The sequence below is a fragment of the Mauremys reevesii genome, linkage group 3 (genome assembly GCF_016161935.1).
Source record: "Mauremys reevesii isolate NIE-2019 linkage group 3, ASM1616193v1, whole genome shotgun sequence".
Taxonomy (NCBI): domain Eukaryota; kingdom Metazoa; phylum Chordata; order Testudines; family Geoemydidae; genus Mauremys; species Mauremys reevesii.
In genome coordinates this window covers 96,984,552-97,008,152 of record NC_052625.1, presented here as the reverse complement: position 1 = coordinate 97,008,152, position 23,601 = coordinate 96,984,552, and the positions used below count along the sequence as shown (strand labels likewise).

Genomic DNA, 23,601 nt, shown 5'->3' with positions numbered 1-23,601 from the left:
CACGCTGCTTCACTACCCCCTGCCTCCAGAGCACCTTTGGTTGTGTTCTGAACATGGCAGTAGCCCTGCTCCTTCTCTGTGTCACTCACCAGATGCAGAGCAGCACTGAGGGAAGTACACTGTACAGCCACACAGCCAGCAAACAGCAAATGCCAAAGCTCCACCCCCTTGCATGTCAGTGTCCCACCCACCTCCAGCTCTGCCTCGGACATGTCCCTTTGCTGGGGTTTGTGAAGGAATCCTCAGAAAGCAGCCTGCCTGTCTCAGTTCTCTTCTGGCCAGTTCCAGGGCTTTTAAAGACCCATTTGTACCACTGCCCCCATCTGCCATACAGGGGCCAGGACAGGGTGAGAATTTCACCCATGACTCTTCCTGGCTTATGAAAGCCAAGTCTCTGTGAGTAGTGCTCCTCTTCTTGCCTCTCTCAGACTGGCTCAGGTTTGCGGAGCCTTAAAACCCCAGCACATACAGCAACTATAACACAGACGTAGTTTTTACAAATATGACACGTGCTGTATAGAAACAGAGCTACAACACAGCATCGTCTGGTTAGACAACAAGGCACATCCAACTGTGCAGAAACACGGGTTAATAAACACCATTTACACCAGGCACCGACACTGAGAATAATGTGATTCTTATTAAGGAAGCCCCAGAATGACTGTCACACAATACAGCCTTATTCTACAGCCTGTAATAGAACATAATCCTCAACCTTTATTTATTACTAATAGTAGTAGTAGCAGCAGTATTTGTTGCTATGATTGAAGTGAACAGGAACAGTTAGCATAGATTCACCAAGGGCAACTCATGCCTGACTAACCTAATTCACTTCTATGATGAGATAACTGGCTCTGATGATGAGAGAAAAGCAGTGTACGTGTTATTCCTTGACTTTAGCAAAGCTTTTGATATGGTCTCCCACAGTATTCTTGCCAGCAAGTTAAAGAAGTATGGGCTGGATGAATGGACTATAAGGTGGATAGAAAGCTGGCTAGATCATTGGGCTCATCGGGTAGTGATCAATGGCGCCACATCTAGTTGGCAGCCAGTATCAAGTGGAGTGCCCCAAGGGTGCGTCCTGGGGCTGGTTTTGTTCAATATCTTCATTAATGATCTGGAGGATGGCGTGGATTGCACCCTCAGCAAGTTTGCAGATGACACTAAACTGGGAGGAGTGGTAGATACGCTGGAGAGTAGAGATAGGATACAGAGGGACCTAGACAAATTAGAGGATTGGGCCAAAAGAAATCTGATGAGGTTCAACAAGGAAAAGTGCAGAGTCCTGCACTTAGGACGGAAGAATACCATGCACTGCTACAGACTAGGGACTGAGTGGGTAGGCAGCAGTTCTGCAGAAAAGGACCTAGGGGTTACAGTAGACAAGAAGCTGGATATGAGTCAACAGTGTGCCCTCGTTGCCAAGAAGGCTAACAGTATTTTGGGTTGTATAAGTAGGAGCACTGCCAGCAGATCGAGGGACATGATCATTCCCCTCTATTCGGCATTGGTGAGGCCTCTTCTGGAGTACTGTGTCCAGTTTTGGGCTCCACACTACAAGAAGAATGTAGAAAAATTGGAAAGAGACCAGCAGAGGGCAACAAAAATGATCAGAGGGCTGAAGCACATGATTTATGAGGAGAGGCTGAGGGGACTGGGATTATTTAGTCTGCAGAAGAGAAGAATGAGGGGGGATTTGATAGCTGCTTCAACTACCTGAAAGGGGGTTCCAAAGAGGATGGATCTAGACTGTTCTCAGTGGTAGCAGATGACAGAACAAGGAGTAATGGTCTCAAGTTGCAGTGGGGGAAGTTTAGGTTGGATATTAGGAAAAACTTTTTCACTAGGCGGGTGGTGAAGCACTGGAATGGGTTACCTAGGGAGGTGGTGGATTCTCCTTCCTTAGAGGTTTTTAAGGTCAGGCTTGACAAAGCCCTGGCTGGGATGATTTAGCTGGGGATTGGTCCTTCTTTGAGCAGGGGGTTGGACTATATGACCTCCTGAGGTCCCTTCTGTGACGAACTGGGAATGTTCTTAATGTTTTCTCTGAATACTGTGTTGGTGCCTCAGTGTCCCCTATGTAGTTCTTAATATCTAGGTGGTGGAATAAGGGTGTGTGATTGCTGCAGAGGAAGGGGGCAGTGCACCTAAATGCCTGACACTCTGTCTCCTAGCAACTGATGGCCTGGGCCCCTCCCCTGCAAGGTGCCAGCTGAAGGTGTTGGAGACAAAGATATCAGGTGACCTCCTGGCCCGGGGAAGGAGCTGAGCAGAGGAGGAGGGACTGGAGGGGATTGTTATTCTGGAGTTGGCTGGGGACGAGGAGTGAGGGCAGATGTGGGGGTCTGGCTCGCTAGGCCCCAGAATGGACCCGGCCGAGGGGTCCGGTTCGCTGTATCTACAAGCTCTGTTTTAGACCCCGTTCCTGTCATCGAATAAACCTCTGTGTTACTGGCTGGCTGAGAGTCACGTCTGACTGCAAAGTGGGGGGTGCAGGACCCTGTGGCTTCCCCAGGACCCCGCCGGGGCGGGCTCACTGTGGGAAGCGCACGGAGGGGCAGAGGATGCTGAATGCTCCAAGGAGAGAAACCAGGAGGTGAAGATGTGTGAGCTTCTTGCCCTGAACAAGTCTGCTCCAGGGGAGAGGAGGCTCCCCAAAGTTCTGACTGGCTTGGTGGGGAGCAGTTCCAGAGCATCGCCCGGTGACTCCGTGACACCTTCCAACCCTGATATTCTATGATTCTATGAAAACAGAGGTGTGTGTAACTATTGCATAATTGGGTTCACTGTCTGTTAAGATTTAAAAAAAGCTTTTTTTAATTCTGTTTACCTGCAATCAGTTAAAATAAGAACCTATTACTGCAGAAGCTGAGCACCTGATTTGGTGAAAATATGACATCTTGCATTACGTATCAATTAACGTTAGCTACACAAAGCAGCTTTTTATAGTCAGCCAGAATATTAAGGACAAATTCTGCCTTCAGTTATATACACTCATGTAACTGAAGGCAGAATCTAGCCCTCAATATTAAAAATATTAATTGTGCAAATTGAAACATTGAGTTAATTGAACCATGGCAATATAATGTCATCAAACCAAATTCTGTTACTGGAGGCACAGTTCTGGAAGAAATGATTGCTGTAAATAATTCCTCCAATTACACTAACAACAATCAGATCAGAATCTTAGCCTTTAAAAATGGTAATACTTGTGCACCTTGTCAAAAATTTCTAACTTTGGCACTTAAATAAAAATGGTCTGATTTTCAGAGGGTCTGGAACGCAAGTGAATTCAATGAGAGCTGCAAGTGCTCATTACCACTGAAAAATCTGGCTATTTTTATTTAGGGCACTCAGGTTTGAAAATCTTGGTCTCTTTATTTCAAAACAAAGTAAATGCCATCATTATAAACTATTATCACTTAGATCATGTCTACACTAGCACTTATGTCGGCAAAACTTTTGTCGCTCTGGGGTCTGACAAAAAATACCCCACCCCCTTGAGCGACATAAGTTTTGCCAGCATAAGTGCTCATGTGCACAGCGCTATGTCGCTCATTGAGCTGATTTTATTATGTCGATGGGAGAGCTCTCTCCCATCAGCATAACGTAGCTACATGAGTACTCTTAGGGTAGGTCTATACTTATCTGCCGGGTCGACGCGTAGAGTTCGACTTCTCAGAGTTTGAACTATCGCGTCTAATCTAGACGCAATAGAATATCAGGGTTGGAAGGTCTAATCGAGACGCAATAGTTCGAACTCCGAACGCGCTCCCATCGACTCCGGAACTCCACCACCGCGAACGGCGGTGGCGGAGTCGACGGGGGAGCCGCGGACTTCGATCCCGCGGCGTCTGGACGGGTGAGTAGTTCCCCTAGTGTAGACCAGGCCTTACAGAGACACTATTTCCCTATGCTGGGGCCATACTTTTTACCTGACATTGTCATATTAAATACACTGCAGTAAACCATAGGAGAAGCCACACAAACACTCTATGCTTGTCAATGACACAAACTCCACATAACAAGTATATCAAATCTGGGTATGACCAGTGTCCTACCTGATGATGCAGAAGCAGTTGTTGAGCCTGTAATAAGCTTTCTGTATCTAAGATTTTCTCAGCCTCGACCTGGGCTTCTTTTGAGTTGGTAATTAGTTCTTCTAGGGCACTTTTTACTTCTTCTTTGTATTGGACACAATCCCCAACAGTGCTTAACATCTTCTCAATCTATATTTATGGACAAAATTGAAATATGCAATAGCTGAACAGGGTTAATTTACATTTGGGGTATTTTTTGTAACACATGATAATTGTCTGTAATGCAAAACCCATACACCTCCAAGTCGTTTAGGACCTCCTTTTTGCTTTGTATTTAAAGAAAAACTAAAAACATTCATAGCCCTAAAACATGACTACCCTACCCTAATTTCTATCTGTTTGCAATGTCTTTGTAATACTTTATGGGTCATATCTTCAAGTGGTATAAATTGTCATAACTCCATTTATTTCAAATCAGTTATGACAATTTACACATTTTGAGGATCTCTCTCAGTATATTAATTGTATTTCCTATTAGCCTAACATTCATCAACAATTCTACAATAATATACCAGTGGAAGAAAATACAAATATAAAATGTAGTTAGTCAGAAAACAGATTTCAGTTTTTAGAAATGTGTGAAATATTTCAGACAGATTAAGAATCAACAGAACCTTCACTCTAAATTTGAGGACAACATAAAGCCAAACCATATTTAGGTTCTGAAAAAGTTTAGTAACCATTTCCTGGGTTTATTTTAAATGTTCATGGATCTCTGCTCTTCTTGGCTCTTGCTTTTGGGTGAGACAAGAGGTAAATTCACTTAAATACCATGAAAAGTTATATTATGCAGTATTTCCAACCCACTGGAAATCAGGACATTATGAACCAACAGTTTTCACAAAATTTCAAGCCCAATTTTCACACCAAGGAAAATTAAATTAAGTGTGAATAAATACTTGGAGCCTGTATAAATCTGGAGCAAGTACAATGATGTAAGAAGGTCTCTGCAAGAGACTGCAGTGAAAGTGCCACTAGAGTCTCCATCCTGAATTTCATCTTCCTCCTAACAAGGACATCCCCAAACTCCTCCTAGTCTCTCTCTTATGAAAAATATGGAGTAGAGTCTTGAGAGGCAGGCTCAACTGCCTCTAGACCTAAGAGGAGCACAATTTCTCCAGGACAGTTTGATGCTTCTCGTTGTCTGTCAAAGCTGGATGGGAAATAGATAAGAGCTGTGAGGGTATCCATGTGTCTGAAGTTGACAGGGTCCATAAACTTAAGCGAGATATCTTGCCTATTTTTCGAAGAAACAGGCCCTTGAACAGTCACACTGATGATGGCTATATCCTATTACTGAATCTAGTCTTCACCGGTGTTTTGTGCACAGATTCTGCCCCTGGAATGTGAAGAGTCTCTCCTTGGGTTAGGAATGAAAGGATCTTCTACCTTTGTACCAGAGCTTGTAGTCCTTTGAGCTTGTAGGAGAGCCGGTAGTGCTTTGAGGGCGTCATTAGAGTAGATAGCTCACACTATGGCTTATCTGCATTGTCAGCCACCACCTTATCAATCATTTCCTCCTGAGATTTTTGAGGCACAGAGAATTTGCTATGAATAATTTGCTGCCCAGGTCAGAAGCCAGAGTCAGTGCCTGAACATTGAGTTTGCTGCCATGACTCTTGCTGGCAACTTTAAGAAATCTACAGATAAACTGGTATAAATATGACAGCCAGGAATATCTTCTATTGTATCAACTTACTTGAATTCATCATAGATCTGGAGATGCAAGCATTTTATATCATTATAAATATAAATATTTTGGCTCAGTAAAACTGGTGGTTGCTAGAGAGCCCTTTGGGCAGCTGAAGAAGTTTTGAAGTCGCTTCTGAGGATGACTTCCATCATCTAGTCTTCTGCGAGAATTATCTTGCCATTTTCCACAAATGGCTCTATTGCATCAGCTGTAAAATTCTAGGACATCCCAAGTGATCCTTTCCCCTTTATCTAGAGTTTCTCCCCATTAACATCTTTGATGAAGGAACGTCGGGGGTAGCAAAACTTTGTCATGCTGGCCACCACTTTCGTCCTCTTGGTTTGAAACATCTCCAGGGGAAAAAACTTCTCCTGCTTCTCTGGCTCAGAGTAATAGTCTGAAATCAAGAGTCTTCCCTCTTTAGGAAAGTAACTGGAGCTCATGGAAGGAGTTGAAGAGCTGGAGGGCTTTGGGGATTTTTTCTAGTGTCTCCTGTAAATTTTTGGCTTTTTTCTCATCTTCTGCTCAATTTTTCACTTCCATGGCTGTAGCTCCTGCCTGAACATTGAGGGGTGGGGGAAATTTTCACCCTTTGTCTCTCAGAAACGCCACCTTGGGACTCCTAAAGTATGAGCAGGTGCCCACTCCAGACCTCCGGCTCCCTTGCTTTGTCTGCCATTTCCTTCATCTGCTTTCAACACAAGTCCAAAACCTTTAGCACTTGGTACAGGGGTTCATCCCCTTTGGTACAGGAATTCACAAGAGAAGGTTCCTCACCCTGTGCAATAACTGAGACTCTTTGAAATGGTGTCCCTGTGGGTGCCCCATTTCAGGTGTTGGTGTGTCCCTGCACCTTTGAGCAGAGAATTTCAGCAGCAGTGCTCATTTGAGTTGTGCATGTGCTCTCCCCATGTTGTGCCATTTTCAGTGCCTATCTAGCACCATACTACCAGACCTCCCTCAATTACTTTCTTATTCTTCGAGGAGTGTCTCTGTGGGTCCTCTACTTCAGGTGACTGTCAAGCAGCGCCCCTTGTTGGACGGAAGGGGCTTCGGAGTTGCGTAAGTCCTACCAATGCGTCCAATCTTGAGCTCTGATTTATCACATAGTGTTTTGTTAATGTCTGTGCGGAAGCCCAGGTGGCCGCTTTACATATGTCCTTGATTGGTACATTGTTGAGAAATGCTACTGAGGTTGATAATGACTGTAGAGTGGGTTTGCATCCCTGGTGGAGGTTATATGTCATGCTGTAGGTGAATACATCCAGAAATCTATTTGAACAGCCTCTGCTTGGAATAGACAATGACAACGCAGACAAATCTTTAGATAGTTCCGAAGTTCTGAGTCCACGAGCGCAGGGCTGGCATTTGGGACTTCCAGCGCAGGGAGGCAGCCGGGACCCCGGGCGAGGGGCAGCAGCCAGGACCCCGGGCGAGGGGCAGCAGCGTAGTTCTGCGCGTGCAGGCTGGCAGCAGAGTCCCGGGAGTGGGCGGGCAGCAGAGTTTAAACGTTAATTGAATACATTACCAATAAGATTGCTGCTTATCAGTTAACCAGTTAACATTTTACATACGTACACTGGACCCTTACAAATATGCAGCATTTTCTGAGGTCTAAGATAGACCATTCTTTTCCTGAGTTAGGAAGTAGTGGGAGTAAAAATCCTTCCCTCTGTGTTGCGATGATATGTGTTCCAGGACATCCAGATGTGGGAGATGATTTACTTCTTGCCGTAGAAAGTGTTTGTGAGGGGGTCCCTGAGGAGGGATGGTGGGGGGGGATTAATGCTATTGTATAGCCTGAAAGGATTATCTCCAGAACCCATTTCTCTGTGGTGATGGATTACCATACTGGGCATAAACAGGTCAACCGGCATCCAAAACGAGGGATGGTTAGTGATGGTGTCAGTGCATAAGAATGGAGGAGGTTGGTGATGCTTTGAAGGCCCCTGTCTTTGCCTTTGCGTGTCGTAGTGCCTCAGTTGTGAGGTGTATGGGACAGTTCTTGCGCACTGAGTGGGCTAGTATTGACCCTGTTTTCTTTTTGACGCAGGTGTCTATATATCCAGGGAGCAGAGTGTCACCCTCGAGTCTTTCAAAGTATGAAATGACTCATCAGTTTTTGCCACGAACAGCTTCTGGCCATCAAATGGGAGGCTCTCGACAGTGGATTGTACCTCCCTTAGGAAGCCAGACAGGTGGAATCATGAAGCCTGGCACATAACTATAGCAGTGGCCATGGAGCATGCTGCTGTATCAGGAGAGAGATCACTTGATCACTACCTGTTAAGTTCACTCCCTCTGGGGCACCTGGCATTGTCCACTTTCTCTAGACAGGATACTGGGCTGGATGGACCTTTGGTATGACCCAGTATGGCCATTTTTATGTTCTTATCAGCCACATCTAGAGAGGCCTGTAAGGAGGTTCTAGATAGGAGTTGGCTCTCTGAAATTATGGACTTAAATTGGTCTCTTTTGTTCTCTGGTATGATGTCAATAAATTCAGTGAGTTTGGAGTGTGGTTGTATTTTGCCATTAGGGCAGCGTATTTGGCAATCCAGAACTGAAGAGTGGTGGATGAATAGGCCATGTGGCCAAAAAGATCCAAACATTTCCGCTCTTTGTTGTATGGAGTGGATCTGTGTTGTTGTTGTCTGCCTCGTTAGTGAATTTGGTGCAGGGTGAGAAAATAAGAAGCCTAGTCCTTTAGAGGGAACATAGTACTTCTTATCCACTTTCTTGCAGGTGGGTGGCATCATAGCTGGGGTCTGCCATACATTTTTGGCTGGTTCCATTGGTGCACCATGTATGGGAAGTGCAATTTTAGATGAGGAGGATGTATGGAGAATGTCCAGTAGTTTGTGCTGGGACTATGGAACCTCCTCTAGACGAATCTCTAGGATAGCAGCGATTCTTTTAAAGAGTTCCTGGAAGGGTTTAAAATTGTCCAGCACTGTGGGTGGCAGTGGCATTATGGCCTCATCCGGCGACGAAGAAGGCTGTTGGTGTTGTAACCTGTTTCCAGGCTTCTTCCTGTTCTTCAGCTCTCTCCTCAGGGGGCTCTGAAGGTGCAGCAATGGAGAGTGATGGGGGAGACCTAAGCGTCTCTCTGTATAGGCTCGGGGGGTTGAGATACTGTCTCCTGTATGCCCTCAGAGGTCCCAGTAGGGTCACTGAGTGGGGAATGGCATAAGCAGTGGCATCCAAGGGAAGCCCCACCAGGTCTGGATGTCAGCCCTGTGATGGGTTTTAGGCTGTACCAGTGGACCCAGATTAGATTCTATGAGAGAAGACTGCTAAGATAAGAAGACACCTTCCTCTTCAGTATCTTCTTCCTCACTAGAGAATGGAGTGGCCAGAGGTGAAGTGGGCTGACGTGGTGCTGGGGAATCATCGGTGCCCAAAAGACGTGATTCAGGCATTGATGAACCATGCAAAAGCAGTTCTGTTTGCAATGACTCATCAAAAACCCTTTTCACAGGCCAGAAAGTAGTGTCCTAGTATGCTGTCTCTTAGGGGCCAAAAACACCCACTGACTTCAGTGGTACCAGAATTTGGTTGCAGATCAGCCAGTAAGGATGGCAGGGGGCCCCAACCACTTAGAGCCTGATTCTGCCAATCTAATTCATGTTAGATGTTCTTACTCTGGAGTGCAAGGGTGTGATTTAGCCTAGGGGTTGCAACAACTGAAACCTGAAACTTCCAAACCTGAGAAACCCACATCACCAGGCTGTCAATGTGAAATGCCTGATAGTATTTAATTATAGCAAACTAATGTTCCTCTTTTAGATAAAAACTCCTAAAGCACTGCAGATATTCTGGATTCAGAAATGTTCATCCGAAGCAGAGAAAGATTCAGGAGTCTGCTGATCAGCTCTGTCAATATTTTTGTTTGTTAGACTCAAGGCTTTGTTGCATCTGGAATCTGAATGAATTTGGGTTATTGTGTGCTTCTAGTGTAATTAAAAAAAACAGCAGGTCACTTAGTGTTGTGCAGCATGGCTGATGTCTCTACATAGGATGCTGTAAATGTAGTGGCAGTATGTTTCTCATATTATACCTCAGCCAGCAAATGTAGGAGTCCCTTGAAATCACTAGAAAGTTTAGATAACTCATCCTCTTTCTTTCTGGCTTCATCCTCGGCAGAAACCTCAGTCAGAACAGCAAGTCTAGATTTCAGCCAGTTGACATTTTCTCCTTGTTTGCTGATATCTTGTCGGATTATCTACACAAGAATCACAAATGTACAAGCTTAGAATCAATTAAATATACCAGCGAATAATATTCATGGGCAATTTGCCATCAATCCTATGGTTAGCAGCACAAAAGTATGTGTGTAAGAGTCTGTGTATTATCCTTTGAAGACTGCAGGATAGAATTTTTCTCTAATTCCCATGGGGTCTGTCATGTTCTACATAGGGCTGAATCCTGCATTCCTTCCACAAGCAATACAGGATTGTCCCCTACTGATTACATTGCTGAAGCCTGTTTTTTTTTCTCCTACAGGTTAGCATTTTTGGTGCTCATTATCCACATGGTATATATTGTATATATTTTTTTCATATATTGACCATACCGTATCCTGCATATATGTATCTAAAATAGGATTACATTGCATATTTTAAAGCAGGGATCGGCAACCTTTGGTACTCGGCCTGCTAGAGTAAGCATCCTGGCGGGCCGGGCCGGTTTGTTTACCTGCCGTGTCCACAGGTTCAGCTGATTGCGGCTCCCACTGACCGCGGTTCGCCATCCCAGGCCAATGGGGGCTGCAGGAAGCGGCACGGCCCGAGGGATGTGCTGGTCGCTGCTTCCCGCCACCCCATTGGCCGGAGCGGCAAACCGTGGCCAGTGGGTGCTGCGATCGGCCGAACCTGCCAACGCAGCAGGTAAACAAAGCATCCCGTCCCTTCGGGGGGCTTACCCTGGTGGGCTACGTGCCAAAGGTTGCCGGTCCCTGTTTTAAAGAGTAGGGGGATTAGCCAAATTAGCAACATTTTATTATGTTTTCATCTATTTTCAGATACTTAGGCCAGAGTCACAAAGAAACTTTTTTAGAGCACTGGTGGGTTCAACTCCCTTCTCACCCTCAGGTGGCGGGGTGACAGAACTGGCGGTCTCCCACATCTCAGGTGAATACACTAGCCACTAAAAGTTAAGAGGGAGGTTCCCCCCCTCCATTTTGTATCAGTTTGTCTATAACTGCTGAATTTGGAAGGTGAGGACTGAATACGCTTCCTGGGTGGGCAATTTAGGAGGAGGAACACTGATCTTCTCTGGATTGTGCATTGCTCTGAGGCTTAGGCATCCAGACCCTTGGAGTGAGGCTGCTGTGATCTTGCTCAAAGGCAGAAACATAGGCACCCAGGGAATTTTTACTGCACAAATGTAGGTGCCCACAGGGTTTGGTGACAGCTAGGAGGGGGTTTTGTGAATTCCAGTGGTACCTGATTTTGGGAGTTAGGTGCCTAAAACGGCAATTAGGCACCTAAGTCCTTCTGTGTATTAGCACTCACAGTATAAAAGGTAAGTGAAGCACATTTTCCCTACATATAAAAACCCATGCTTTTAAAAAATATTGATGTGGTCATTTTAGGGACCAGTGGTAAAGCCTTTCTGCATGTGAGAAGTCCCATTGACTAAAATGGAACTGCTCAGAGGTGTAAGGGCTGAAGGGCTATTTACCAAAAACAACACTATTTTGCCATCTTACAGCTATCTCTCAGACGTGTATACCTTCTCATCACATCACAATGAAGTCATTCAATGAGGTATTAGCACTTCAGTGCAGTGTTAATAAACTGGTACTTAAACCAGTCAAACCTTGCCTTCTATGGCATGTAGAAATCGCCTGCGAAATCAGTGGGGAGTTCTGAATAAAACTGGATGGCATGGTATGGAAAGCATTGCATTAGCTTTGACTGGCTTTCATTAAGTACCAAGAAATGGCTTTTATCTATAGGTGACCGCACAAGCTCTTCTACTCAACACAGCAGATGTGGAAATTAGGAATGATCCGAATAGAAACAAAATGTTTCTTATTATACCTTCATATTTTTTACAAGGTGAAGAATGTTAACAGTGCAAGAAATCTCTCTGCTGCTTGTTAAAGAAGCCACAGTTATTTATAGAATGTAATAAAGATTTTATTTATAATTTGTAATTAATAATTTAATTTCTATTATTAACTCTGATTTTCCCTAGAGTATTATTTGTTGAATAATATTTCAAATTATATAAGCATCTATATACTTTTTTAAAATTTCTAAAATAGCAATTCTTTCCCATTTCATTTACTTTTTCCCAACTGTTTATGTCTCTAGGCTAGTGCTAATAAGAGAATATAGCAGAGTCATGCCATTAATCCTCTGACTTGTGTGCTTTTTCAAGGTCACTCAGATTCCTTTTCTCTGCATAGATATGCCTTATAATCTGTTAATGACTTTCACAAACCTCGAGAAACTGTACTAATTTGTAGACCTGTTCTCCCTTCTACTGTAAAAAAGAAAAAGGGTCAAATTCTGTCCCAATATACATCTTGAGTTATTAACATCAATGAATTTAATCAAAGGTTCAGATCCTCAGCTACTCTACCAGCTCTCTCGTCTTAAAGAGCTTAATGCTCTCAAAGGGGGTGGGGAGAGCCTGGATAATTTCCATCCCAAAACACTGAAAGAACTGGCACGATAGATTGCTAGCCTGATAGTAAGGATTTTTAATACTTCTGTCTATTCAGGGGTAGTGCCATAAGATGGCACAACAGCTAACACCGTAGGTATATTTAAGAAAAGGAAAAAAGTGATTCTGGCAATTACAGATCTGTTAGTCTGACCTCAGTTGTTTGCAAGGCTTTAGAACAAATTGTGAAGAATAATTAAATTCATGGAGGCAAATGGAAAAGGGGATATAATGCAATATGGGTTTACCAAAGACAGACTATGCCTAACTAACCTGATTTCCTTCCGTGAGAAAATAACTGATTTTTTAATAAGAGAAGTGCGGTAAAACTAATATTTTGGGACTTTAGGAAAGCATTTGACATGATACCACATGGGAAATTATTAGTTAAATTAGGGAAGGTAGGGGTCAAGAGAAGTATTGTAAGGTGGAAAAGGAACTGGCTAATGGGGATAAGACAACAGGTTCTACTGAAAGGTGAATTACCAGACTGGAGGGAGGTTACTAGTGGAGATCCTCAAGGACCAGTCTTGGGACCAATCTTATTTAATATTTTTGTTAATGACCTTGGCACAAAAAGTAAGTGTGCACTAATGAAATGTGCTGATGATACAAAGTTGGGAGGCACCATCAATCCAGAGGAGGGTGGGAATATTATACAGGAAGAGCTGGATGACCTTGAAGCCTGGAATAACAGAAATGGGATGAAATTCAATACTACAAAGTGTAGTCTTAGGCTCTAATAATAAGAATTTCTGCTACAAGCTGATGGCTCATCAGTTGAAAATCACAGTACAGAAGAGAGACTAGGTGTGTGGGTCTATCACAGGATGACTATGAGCCACCAATGTGATGCAGCTGTGAAAAAGATAAATGCAGTCCTAAGATTTTCAAGCTAGGCATTTCCAATAGGGATAGAGGGGTATTAATGCCATTGTACAAGACTGGGGTAAGACCTCATGTGGAATACTGTGTACAGTTCTGGTCACCCATGTTCAAGAAAGATGAATTTAAACTGGAACAGGTGCAGAGAAGGGCTACTAAGATGATCAGGGATATGGAGGGCCTGTCTTCTGGGAGGAGACTGGAAGAGTTGGGCTTTGTTTAGTCTAGCAAAAAGAAGGCTAAGAGGGGATATGATCGTTTTGTATAAATACATCAGAGAGGTAAATACCAGGGAGAGTGAAGAGCTATTTAAGATAAAGGACAATGTTGGCACAAGAACAAATGGATATAAACTGGCCATGAATAAATTCAGGCTGGAAATAACAAGAAAGTTTCTAACCCCCAGAGAGGTTCCATCAGGAATTGTGGAGGCAAACAACTTAATTAGTTTTAAGAGAGAGCTGGACACATTTATGAGTACGATTGTATGAAGGGGCCACTTGTGATGGTGGAGGGCAGGGCTTGGCATCCGTTCCAGTTTATGTCCTACGCTCCTAAAAATCTCGTGTTTCAGGGCTTCAGCCAGTCACCTACAGGGGTCAGGAAGAGATTCCCCCACCCAAATGTATTCTAGGGTCTTTTGTCTCCTTCCTCTGAAGTATCAGGGATGGCCACTGCTGAAGATGGGACACTGGCCAGGGTGGGATGTTGCACTGAGGTGGTGCCCAACTTTCTCTCTTTCAGGTTGGCTGATTCTTGTTCACATGCTCAGGGTCCAACTAATGGTCTTCTTTGGGGTTCGGAAGGATTTTTCTCCCAGATCAGATTGACAGTGACCTTGGGAGGGTTGCCCCAGTATGGGGTGTGGTTAACTCTCTAGGATCATTGGGGTATCCCTCACTATATTCCCTGCTATTGCAGGGGTCTTGGGCATTAGTGCCACTTGGTCCCTCCTATTCTCTGCTTGTGGCAAACAACAGTTTAGTCTTCTGGGGGCTGTAACACTTCGGTCTAATTTTGGTTGTTGGGTTTAGTGTGTGGGTGCTGGGTGGTGTTGCTGGCTTGTGATATATGGGTCAGACTAGATATTCTGGTTGTCTCTTCTGGCCTTAAACACTATGTCTCTGTGTTGCCAGCCAGGTCTGCTCACTGATGTGAAGGTAGGTGGTGAGATGGACCTTGCCTCTAGCTTCTCTTTTTGTATAGGCCATAGGTACCGACTCTGTGCAGCTGAACTGATGGGGAGCACCGTTGAAGTCCAGGGAAGAAATCACTCTCCTTTATTTGAATATAAGCTAAGAACTAACCTCTGTGGCTGTTTTAAATTGTTTGTATTTGGTAGTATCATTGACATCATGCTTAATCTTCTTTAGCTCACTCTCCTTTGATGAAATCCAACTTGCTAATTCAGATATTCTGAAATCAAAGACACACAACAGAAAACAAGTTAAAAGTTAGCTGTAAACTAGCCTTTATCAAGCCACAGCTGATAATTATTAGCTTAAATTAAAAAAAACAACAAGAAGAAAAACAGATTATTTTGGACCTACTATGTAAAATAGAGTTTTCTGTTTGTGAACAAAAAAAGCATTTACTATTCCTTGAATTGTATTTTTCTATGACTGGAAGTTTTAAAGAAGAGCACATATACTAATTGTTCTGACCAAGGCTCTATCATACCCAGCTAACAACAGAACTAGTACCTATTCCTGTACTCCTTCCATTTGTCAGGGTTCTCTTTTAGCTTCACATAGGTGCTATCAATCTGAGATTTAAGTTCCTTGAGGATTTCTTGGCTGCTTTCTGATGTAGTCTTAAGTTGATCCCATTCTGGGAGTTTTAGGCACAGTTCTTCAATTAGCTGCAGCCTTTTCTCACACAACTGATAGGGTCCCTTATCACTGAAGAAAAACTGAAAAGGGGGAAAAAGCAACAATAAATCAAACTGACAAAGCCACAAATCACATTTTTTTTTAAACTAAGTAGGCTCCCAGCTTTTGCATATCAGTACAAATGTAAATCAAATTCACCTTTCCTTTAATATTTCAAATCTTAGTACACTTAAAAGTTTTTCAGAGAACTTATAGAACCTCCATCCAGGGGGTCCAATTTACTGCCATGTTACACCAGTTTCACATTGCTGAAATCAATCGAGTTGCATTAGTGTGAATCGGGAATAACCTGATTGTGTCAATGAGACCTTGGTTTTTATATCCTTTGTATTTGAATGCATTTACACACACGTCCACTTGGTGGCACATGGTGCATACCTTGTGCTCTTTGATGATCTTTTCACTGCCCTTGCTGGCAACCAGCTTGTTCTCTCTAGCAAGTTCAGATCTACACTCTTCCACTGTGCCTAGGAGTTTGCTTTTCTCCACTTCAATCTTCAGATGGACCAAATGATATGGGGCTTCTGCCTGGAGATCCTATACTCCATAGGGAAAAAACAAACACAGAAAGCAAGCATGATTCTCATTCATCCAATGTAAGGCTACTAAATGAGAATTATAGAACAATTTTTAAAGTGCAACAGAAATCACATACATGCTATAACACACAGAACAGATGTTGTTCAGCATTCATGTATGAAGGGAAATAAAATAAATCTATTACACAGAATTACTAGTTATATACTTAGATCACAAGCTCTTTAGGACAGGTACCTTCTTTCACAAAAGTGACAGGTTTCAGAGTGGTAGCCGTGTTAGTCTGTATGAGCAAAAACAACGAGGTGGTACCTTAGAGACTAACAGATTTATTTGGGCATAAGACTGTCCAGTTTGGCCAATGTACATTGCAGAGGGGCATTGCAGGCACATAATGGTATGTGGACAGTCTGTACGCAAAAGAATAAATGGACACAAATCTGACATCAGGAATCATAACATTCAAAAACCAGTAGGAGAACACTTCAATTTCTCTGGTCACTCAATAACAGACCTCAAAGTGGCAATTCTTCAACAAAAAAACTTCAAAAACAGACTCCAACATGAAACTACAGAACTAGAATTAATTTGCAAACTGGACACCATCAGATTAGGCCTGAATAAAGACTGGGAGTGTTTGGGTCATTACAAAACCTAAACCTAATATCCCCAATACTAATTTCCCCCTACTGTTACTCACACCTTCTTGTCAACTGTCTGAAATGGGCCACTCTCATTACCACTTCAAGTTATTTTTCCTCCTTTGTATCCTGCTGTTAACTGATTTATCTCGTTAGACTGACTTAACACTTGGTAAACCACCCCACATCCTTTCATGTATTTATATCTGCTCCTGTATCTTTTACTTCATACATCTGATGAAGTGGGTTCTGGCCCACGAAAGCTTATGCTCAAATAAATGTGGTAGTCTCTAAGGTGCCACAAGGACTCCTCGCTGTTTTCACAATAGTGTGTACAGTGCCTGGCACGGTGAGGTTCTGATCTATGACTGGGGCTTCTAGGTGCTACCTCAATAAAAATAAATAATGAAGATAATAATAGTGTGGCTGCATTAGCAACAGCCCCCAAGGGCACCTGCTTTTGTGTATATAAAAAGCCACAGGTTCACATATGGGGCAGGATTTTCCAAAATAGCCAGTGTTGGCCTAATTTTGCTTGCATTGCAGTCAATGGTAAAATTCCCAGAGAATTAGGACAATGCTGAGTGCTTTTGAAAACCCCACTCTAGATATTTAGCTACCCTAATGATGTATGCAAGATGGACTCAAATGGAGAGCTTTGTGCTTCCCCACATGTTGAACCTGAACATTCTCTAGGCATGTTCTTAGAGGACTATTTGAAAACTTGGCCCATAAAGTATAATACAATTGTTCCGTGACTTATTATCAGTCTTTACTCAGTCACTTTAGTCTTTGGCAATAAGCACTGTTTAAACTGAAAGCCTAATCTATTAAAAATCTGTTTTATTAGTGTTACTATGGTAACGACAGGCAGCTCTGCTTCAGTGTAAAGCATGAAAAGGTTAGGTGATATTAAAGGCAGCACTAGTAGCAGCACTGGTACCACCTCTTATTGCTCGACACTTCCCATTATAAAACTTGGGTTTCAGCTGCTTGCAACTTTTCCAAACTTTAACTGTTCTGGCTGAAATTTTCCATGTGAGATGTCTGTCTCAGGCTGATGATTTTTTTTTGTTTAAATTTCAGCCAAAACAGTTCAGCCATTTCCAAGAATGAGACTAGGGAAAAAACATAGTCTGGGCATTAGAAATGAGAGTTGGGACAGGTTTGGCAAGGAGACTGGAGGTGCGGGATGTGCGATTGGGAGCAAACAGATGGAGTGGAAAGATTGAGATTGGATGAGGACCCTGGGGAGAGACTGGGACTGGCTGGGGCAGTGGGAAGAAGGTTGAGTGGACACATCTGACAAGAAGCGAGGATGTAAGGGGAGAACTGGGACAAGGAGATGGCTGGTGGGGAGACACTGAGATTGGAGCTCAAGGAGGGAGGGAGACTGAGACTGGGAGCCAATGGCAAGGGGGAATGTGGGCAGGGGGTGACTGGAGGCTGAGGGAAGAGGACTACTTCAATGAGAAGCCGAGAGTGGGAAACTGGTACTAGCTAGTCAAGGAAACTGGCACTAAAAACCTGAGGAGAGAACTGGAAAGGACAGGGCAAGGAGACCGAATCATGGACATGCGGGGAGGGAGACTGGGACTACTATTCTAGTGGAGTAGACTACAACTGGGTAGGAATGGAGACTGGGACTGAGATTAGAAATCTAAGGAGTGGAGATTGGGTAGGTGAGGAGAATGAGATTGTGATGAGGAGTCAGGGATGGGAAAGAGACAGGACTGGAACAAGAAGAAGTTGAAAGGGACATAACAGAAGAAATCAACCTAGGGAGGAAACAGGCAGAAGAGTCTCTACCCACTAAAGAACACATCCCTCCTCAACCTGAAATGGAGCCCAAGATTCCTGGGTCTCACCATTCTTCTTCTGTCAGGAAATATCTGTGAAATCCACTGACAAAATGTGTGTCTCTTCCCCCTGTTGTGCTGGTCCATATAGAGGATAATAACCTACTACTGCTATCAGTTAGTCCATTAGCTCAAGTAGCAGAGGATTGTGTGGTGGAATCTAAAGGTTCCAACTCTGCTGATGATCCACGTGGGTGTCAACATGATGCCACATGGTGGCTTTTTTTTTTCAGTTTGCCTTTTTAAAAAAAACCTAGGAAATTACACACAAAAATCTACATTAAAAGAACAAAGTCAAGTACTCAAAAGTAGAAAGTGCCAGAATTAACTATGTCTTAGAAATCTTACTTTAACCCCACTGTGTGTATACATTATGATACAGTCCTTAAATACATGATCACATGCTGTTTTTTCCACATGATCACTGCATCATTCAGTGCAAAGGATGGACCTGCTCTGGGAGATGAATCAGGGTTGCATAGCAAAGGAGGCTGTCATCTGTAGGACCCCTATCTCATTTGTTTCAGAAGTTGGAAGGTGTGTAGTGAATAAGACAGAGGACTGCAGGAAGAGAAAGGTGGGTCTCATGATTAGACAGCTAGCCCTGGAAAACTGGCCACCAAGTTTCTATGTGACGGTGGGCAACTCACTTACACTAAATTCTTCACAGGTGGTCACTAGCTGTGTGTTCCTTATTCTCTGGGTGCCCAACTTGTGATCCTGGGGTTTGATTTGCAGAAGTGCTAAGCAGTCACAGGTGCAAATGAAGACAACGGGAACTGTGTTCAAATATATAAAGATATAAAGCAATATACTACTAAATATTCTGAAAAATCAAGTTCTAGGTGTTTCAAACTGAGCAATATGCTTGACCTAATCCTTTGGTGCCTCAGTTCCCCATTTCTCTAATGGGGATAATTTCCCTCACCTCACAGAAGTATTGTGACTATTAACTCATTAATGTCTACGAAGCACTCAGATTTTATAGTGATGGGTGACAAGAAATTAATAATTCTGTCTGTGTTTGAATAGTACAATAAGGTCTAGAGCCTAAACAATGAGGGAAAAAGAAAATATTGAATAGTTGCTATTTAAGTGAACACTGTTCATCTTGTGTTCTGAATGACACAGGCATCCTATGGAAAAAATAGTATGTGACCATGTAATTAATGACTGTATCATAATGCATATGCACAGGGGGACCAAATTAAACTTGCACAGGCAAGCTTAATTCTGGCATTTCCATTACTTCTGTGTGCTCGACTTTGCAACTGTAATAATATTCTTTTAACATAGTTTTGTGTAACGGTATTTGATTTTACAGTCAATGTGTCTTTTTCACTTATTCAGAAAGAGGAAAAAGGAAGAAGAGGGACAAGATGTCCCCAGTTTCCATCCACAACATATTGCTTGGGCAGTTGGGTCTCTGCAGCTATTCAGTTTACAATTCCAGAGTTCTAATTTAAATACTAACCTTCCACTGCTTATGGAGTTTCCGAACAGCTTCCTGCAGGCTGTGTTGTTCTTGCTCAGGAAGGATGTCAGTAAGTTCATCACAAGCTTTCAGGAAGGCATTAAGCACTCTTTGGTCCAACTGGCTGAAAAACTCCTGATGTTGAAAGTAAAGGTTAGAAGAATAAGTTGCTTAGTGTTATTGATATGGAAAGCAGCAGGAATGAAGTTCAGAATTACATATTTTATACTACCACATACAAGCTCTCTGCAAGTTTGGAAGATAGCGCATTAGAAAGACTGAATTCAAGTTAAGAAATGGTACAATATTTAGCAGGAAGTTGGAGGAGTTAGCAGGAGATATTCCTGAATAATTTCTAAAGTAGAGAATCAACTAACTCTTGTACATTTCAGTAACTGTACAGAGTTGGTAGCTTATACACATAGGATTCTGCACTGAAACAGTATTTTTAAAGAAGAATAAAAGTAGTAATATTACCAGTTAGCTCATTTACTTAATAAGAACTCCTATATTTTTTCTTGCCACTACGTCCTCCTGAACAGTATCATTCTAACATCAGATTCCATGTCATTTATAAGATTAAATAGACTTTGTACTAGTGTAACATATGTCCATTGTTAAAGCCTACATAGTGACTGAAATGAACGTCAGAGAATCTACTCACAGTATGTTTCCTGAGAAGTTCTTCAGGATTTCCTTTTTCTTCTAGGTATCCATTGGCAATCTGTAGCACCTTCTCTAGTTCTGCCCTGGACTCCTCAAATTTTTTCATCAAACGGCTATTTGCTTCTACATTTTTTCTCCAGTCACCAGTCTTCTTGACCATATCCTACGTTACAAGTGAAGAAAAAATGATCTTGTATTTTTTCCCCAGATTATTTTCTGAATGATGATCTTTATTGACTATACTATCCACAGTCCTTCATTAAAATGTTTCCCGCTGCCCTTTGGGTTTATGGTGTTCACAGCTACTCCTCTGGTACCTATAAATGTCCATGCTAATCTCATTCTCCCATTAACATAAAATAAATCTAAGGTAATGAATCTGGGGGATGTCCATATGACCTATCATTATGACCTTTTTTAGACCTTTTTTATGCGAAGTAAATCTTGAAATGTAAACTGGCTGGTACTGTAGGAAGTTTGTCACTCGGATTTTTCTAAAGATCACAAGTTATTCATGGTCCTCTCCCATCAGAGATACCCTGGTTTGGCATTTGAGACCCATGAACTACAGGTCTCTTGATTTTTGAGGGGCCTAAACCAACCTCCAGATGTGGAGGTTGGCAAAAAACTTATTTCCATCTAGCTGCCTGCATCTGAGCACTGTGAATACTGCTCAGTACTGTGAAAGACAGTCACTCTTATGGTTTAATCCCAACTCTAACACTCAGTCCTTCTGTGGTCTTTGTCAAATCACTTAACTTTTTTGCTTTAGTTTCCTAATCTGCAAAATGAGAGGAACAATACTTACTGATGGGAAGAAGAGAATGGAGAATATCATGTGTTTGTGTTAGCTAATGTTTCTAGAGTTCAAATACACAAGTTCTCTTATTCACCAAGATGCATAAAAAACCCGCAAAGGGCTCGGAGCAATAAGCCCCCACAGAAAACCAACAATCAAAAAAACTTTTCTATAGCTTACCTAGCTGCACTTCTCTTGCAGCAAGAAGCCTGAAGATACCAACAATGGCAACAACTCCTGCTCACCAGAGACACTTTAAAGAACAGTGGTTTTCAAACATTTGGAGCAGAGACCTCCCCTTTGAATTACAATTTTTGGTTGTGTCCTCCCCCAACCCAGACAAAAACAGACACATGCAAAAGTATGCTTGATAGCCTATTCATAAACCTAACAGAGACCTTAACACAACTTTAATTAAATTACAAATACACCGATACTTTAATGTGAAGGGTGTGCCTGTTTCTCTGTTGACAGTTTATCAATTTGTAAGGATTTTTTTTTTGAAACTGACATTCTGAGGTTGTCCTCCACTTCCAGTCTCAGATGGTACTTTGTCTTTAGCACAGCCAACACAGAGAATCTGACTTCATACAAATAAGATGAACCAAATGATAAAAGAGCTTTGATTACACACTTTGACAAAGCAGGATATTATGAGCCAACTTTCAACCAAAAACCCCCCAAAGACTTTTTTTTAAATTGAACGTCCAGGGTGCTATCACCCTGTCCTGAATGTCAGGACAGCTTGTCCTGAATGTCATTTGAGCGATGGGACAAGGTCACTGCCTCAGCTACAAAAGGTTGGATAATCCAGTCATTCAGGGGTGTGTTTCCTTTGGGAAAATATTTACCCAAACTGGCTCTGAGAGAAGTCAAGTGATTCTCAGTTGGCTCCACAACACTGAATAGTTCTGTTTTGTCGATAACATCAGTTAACAACAGAACTGGAATGCTTAAACCAGTTTTGATTTTTGTTTTCCAGAGATCTAGTTTTCTCTTGAATGCCGGTATTTTGTTGTGCAGTAAAACATAGTACTTTCTGCTCCTTTCAAAAAGACAATTAAAAAAGAATTCATTTTGTCAAAAATATCAGCAAGGTAAGCCAAAAGCACAAGCCAGCAGGGATCACACAGTGTCTCCACACTGGTGAAATTAAAATCCACCAGAAAAAGTCAAATTTCATTTCTCAGTTCATAAACACGTTGCAACACTTTCCCACTGATAGCCAACTGACTTCCATGTGAAGCAACAAAGCATCATGCTCCTCTCGCATTTCTGCAAAAAGCATTGCAAAGAGAAGTACCTTTGTGGGCTGCGTCTTGATAAAGTTCACGATTTTAACAGCAGAACTGTAAGTAGGTGATCCATTTTTCGACTTTCAAGGGCTTTGCAGTGTATCACACAATGAGTCCACAACATATGAGGCACGATTTCAAAGACTTAGGCCTTTAAGTCTGCCCTACCTTCAGAATCAGAAGGGGCTCTATCCGTGCAGATTTCAATGCAGGCATCCCACTTCAAGTCGTGGGAAGTTAGAAAGTCACTTAAAATGTTAAACAGTTCAGATCCAGTTGCATGAATCTTAATTGGCTTCCAGAACAAAAAAAACTCCCAATATTGATGTTTTGTGAGAGTACCAAACGTAAGCAATTAAATGAGCTTTTGATGTATGCATTGCTTCATCCAACTGGATTTCAAATAAACTGGTTTGCAATCGAGAGATCAGCTGTGCAATATTTTCTGACATGTCAAAGATTTGGCAGCTGACTGTGTTGTCTGACAGCAGGACCATTTTTAACTTCTCTGCCACACTGTCACCAAGCCTAGTCCTGCCAACGTCAATTGCTGCTGGGAGAATCAGTTTTTTCCCTAATTGTATAAGGCTTTTTATTCTTGGCAATGTGGTATGCAACTGGATACGATGCCTTTAAATCACTTGCAGGGGTGGATACCACATTTTTCACTGTGTTTTTTTGTTGGTTAATTTCTTGTACTTTCGTTCGAAAAAATCTGTTCTTTCGTACCAGATTCCATGTTTTCTTTCTAAATGGCATCTTAATTTTGTTGGCTCCAGGCTATTGTTTGCTAAAGTTACTGCACACACTACACACTGAGGCCTGACTTCTCTGCTAACGGCAATGGAAGTGAAACCAAAATGCAAATATGCTTAATCATATTTTCTTGTTTTTGCAGATTTTTTTGTCTGTAACGACTTTAGCCATTTCAGTTTCTGCCTTTCGTTTCGGAACACTACCATCCTTTGGCAATAACTACCAATCCCTTTTTCACCAGTGGAATAAGCATGGCATAACTGCTTGCTGTAATGACAGGATACGATATACTGAACTGGAAGGCAGGAAAGGTAATTATTGCTATA

At 42.4% G+C, this 23,601-nt stretch overlaps 1 protein-coding gene across 5 annotated transcripts in view; it reads right to left on the bottom strand.

Moving 5' to 3' along the window:
- The window catches only part of SYNE1 (spectrin repeat containing nuclear envelope protein 1), a 472,714-nt gene that overhangs the window by 283,577 nt on the left and 165,536 nt on the right, over window positions 1-23,601 (bottom strand). For all 5 annotated transcript variants that reach the window (XM_039529938.1, XM_039529933.1, XM_039529934.1 and 2 more), the window contains 7 exons: window positions 20,424-20,588; window positions 19,760-19,894; window positions 15,627-15,785; window positions 15,060-15,268; window positions 14,664-14,772; window positions 9,854-10,018; window positions 4,062-4,229 (listed from right to left, as the gene is read on the bottom strand). In XM_039529938.1, the coding sequence (XP_039385872.1) occupies window positions 4,062-4,229; window positions 9,854-10,018; window positions 14,664-14,772; window positions 15,060-15,268; window positions 15,627-15,785; window positions 19,760-19,894; window positions 20,424-20,588 (1,110 nt within the window). The remainder of the gene's footprint in view (window positions 1-4,061; window positions 4,230-9,853; window positions 10,019-14,663; window positions 14,773-15,059; window positions 15,269-15,626; window positions 15,786-19,759; window positions 19,895-20,423; window positions 20,589-23,601) is intronic.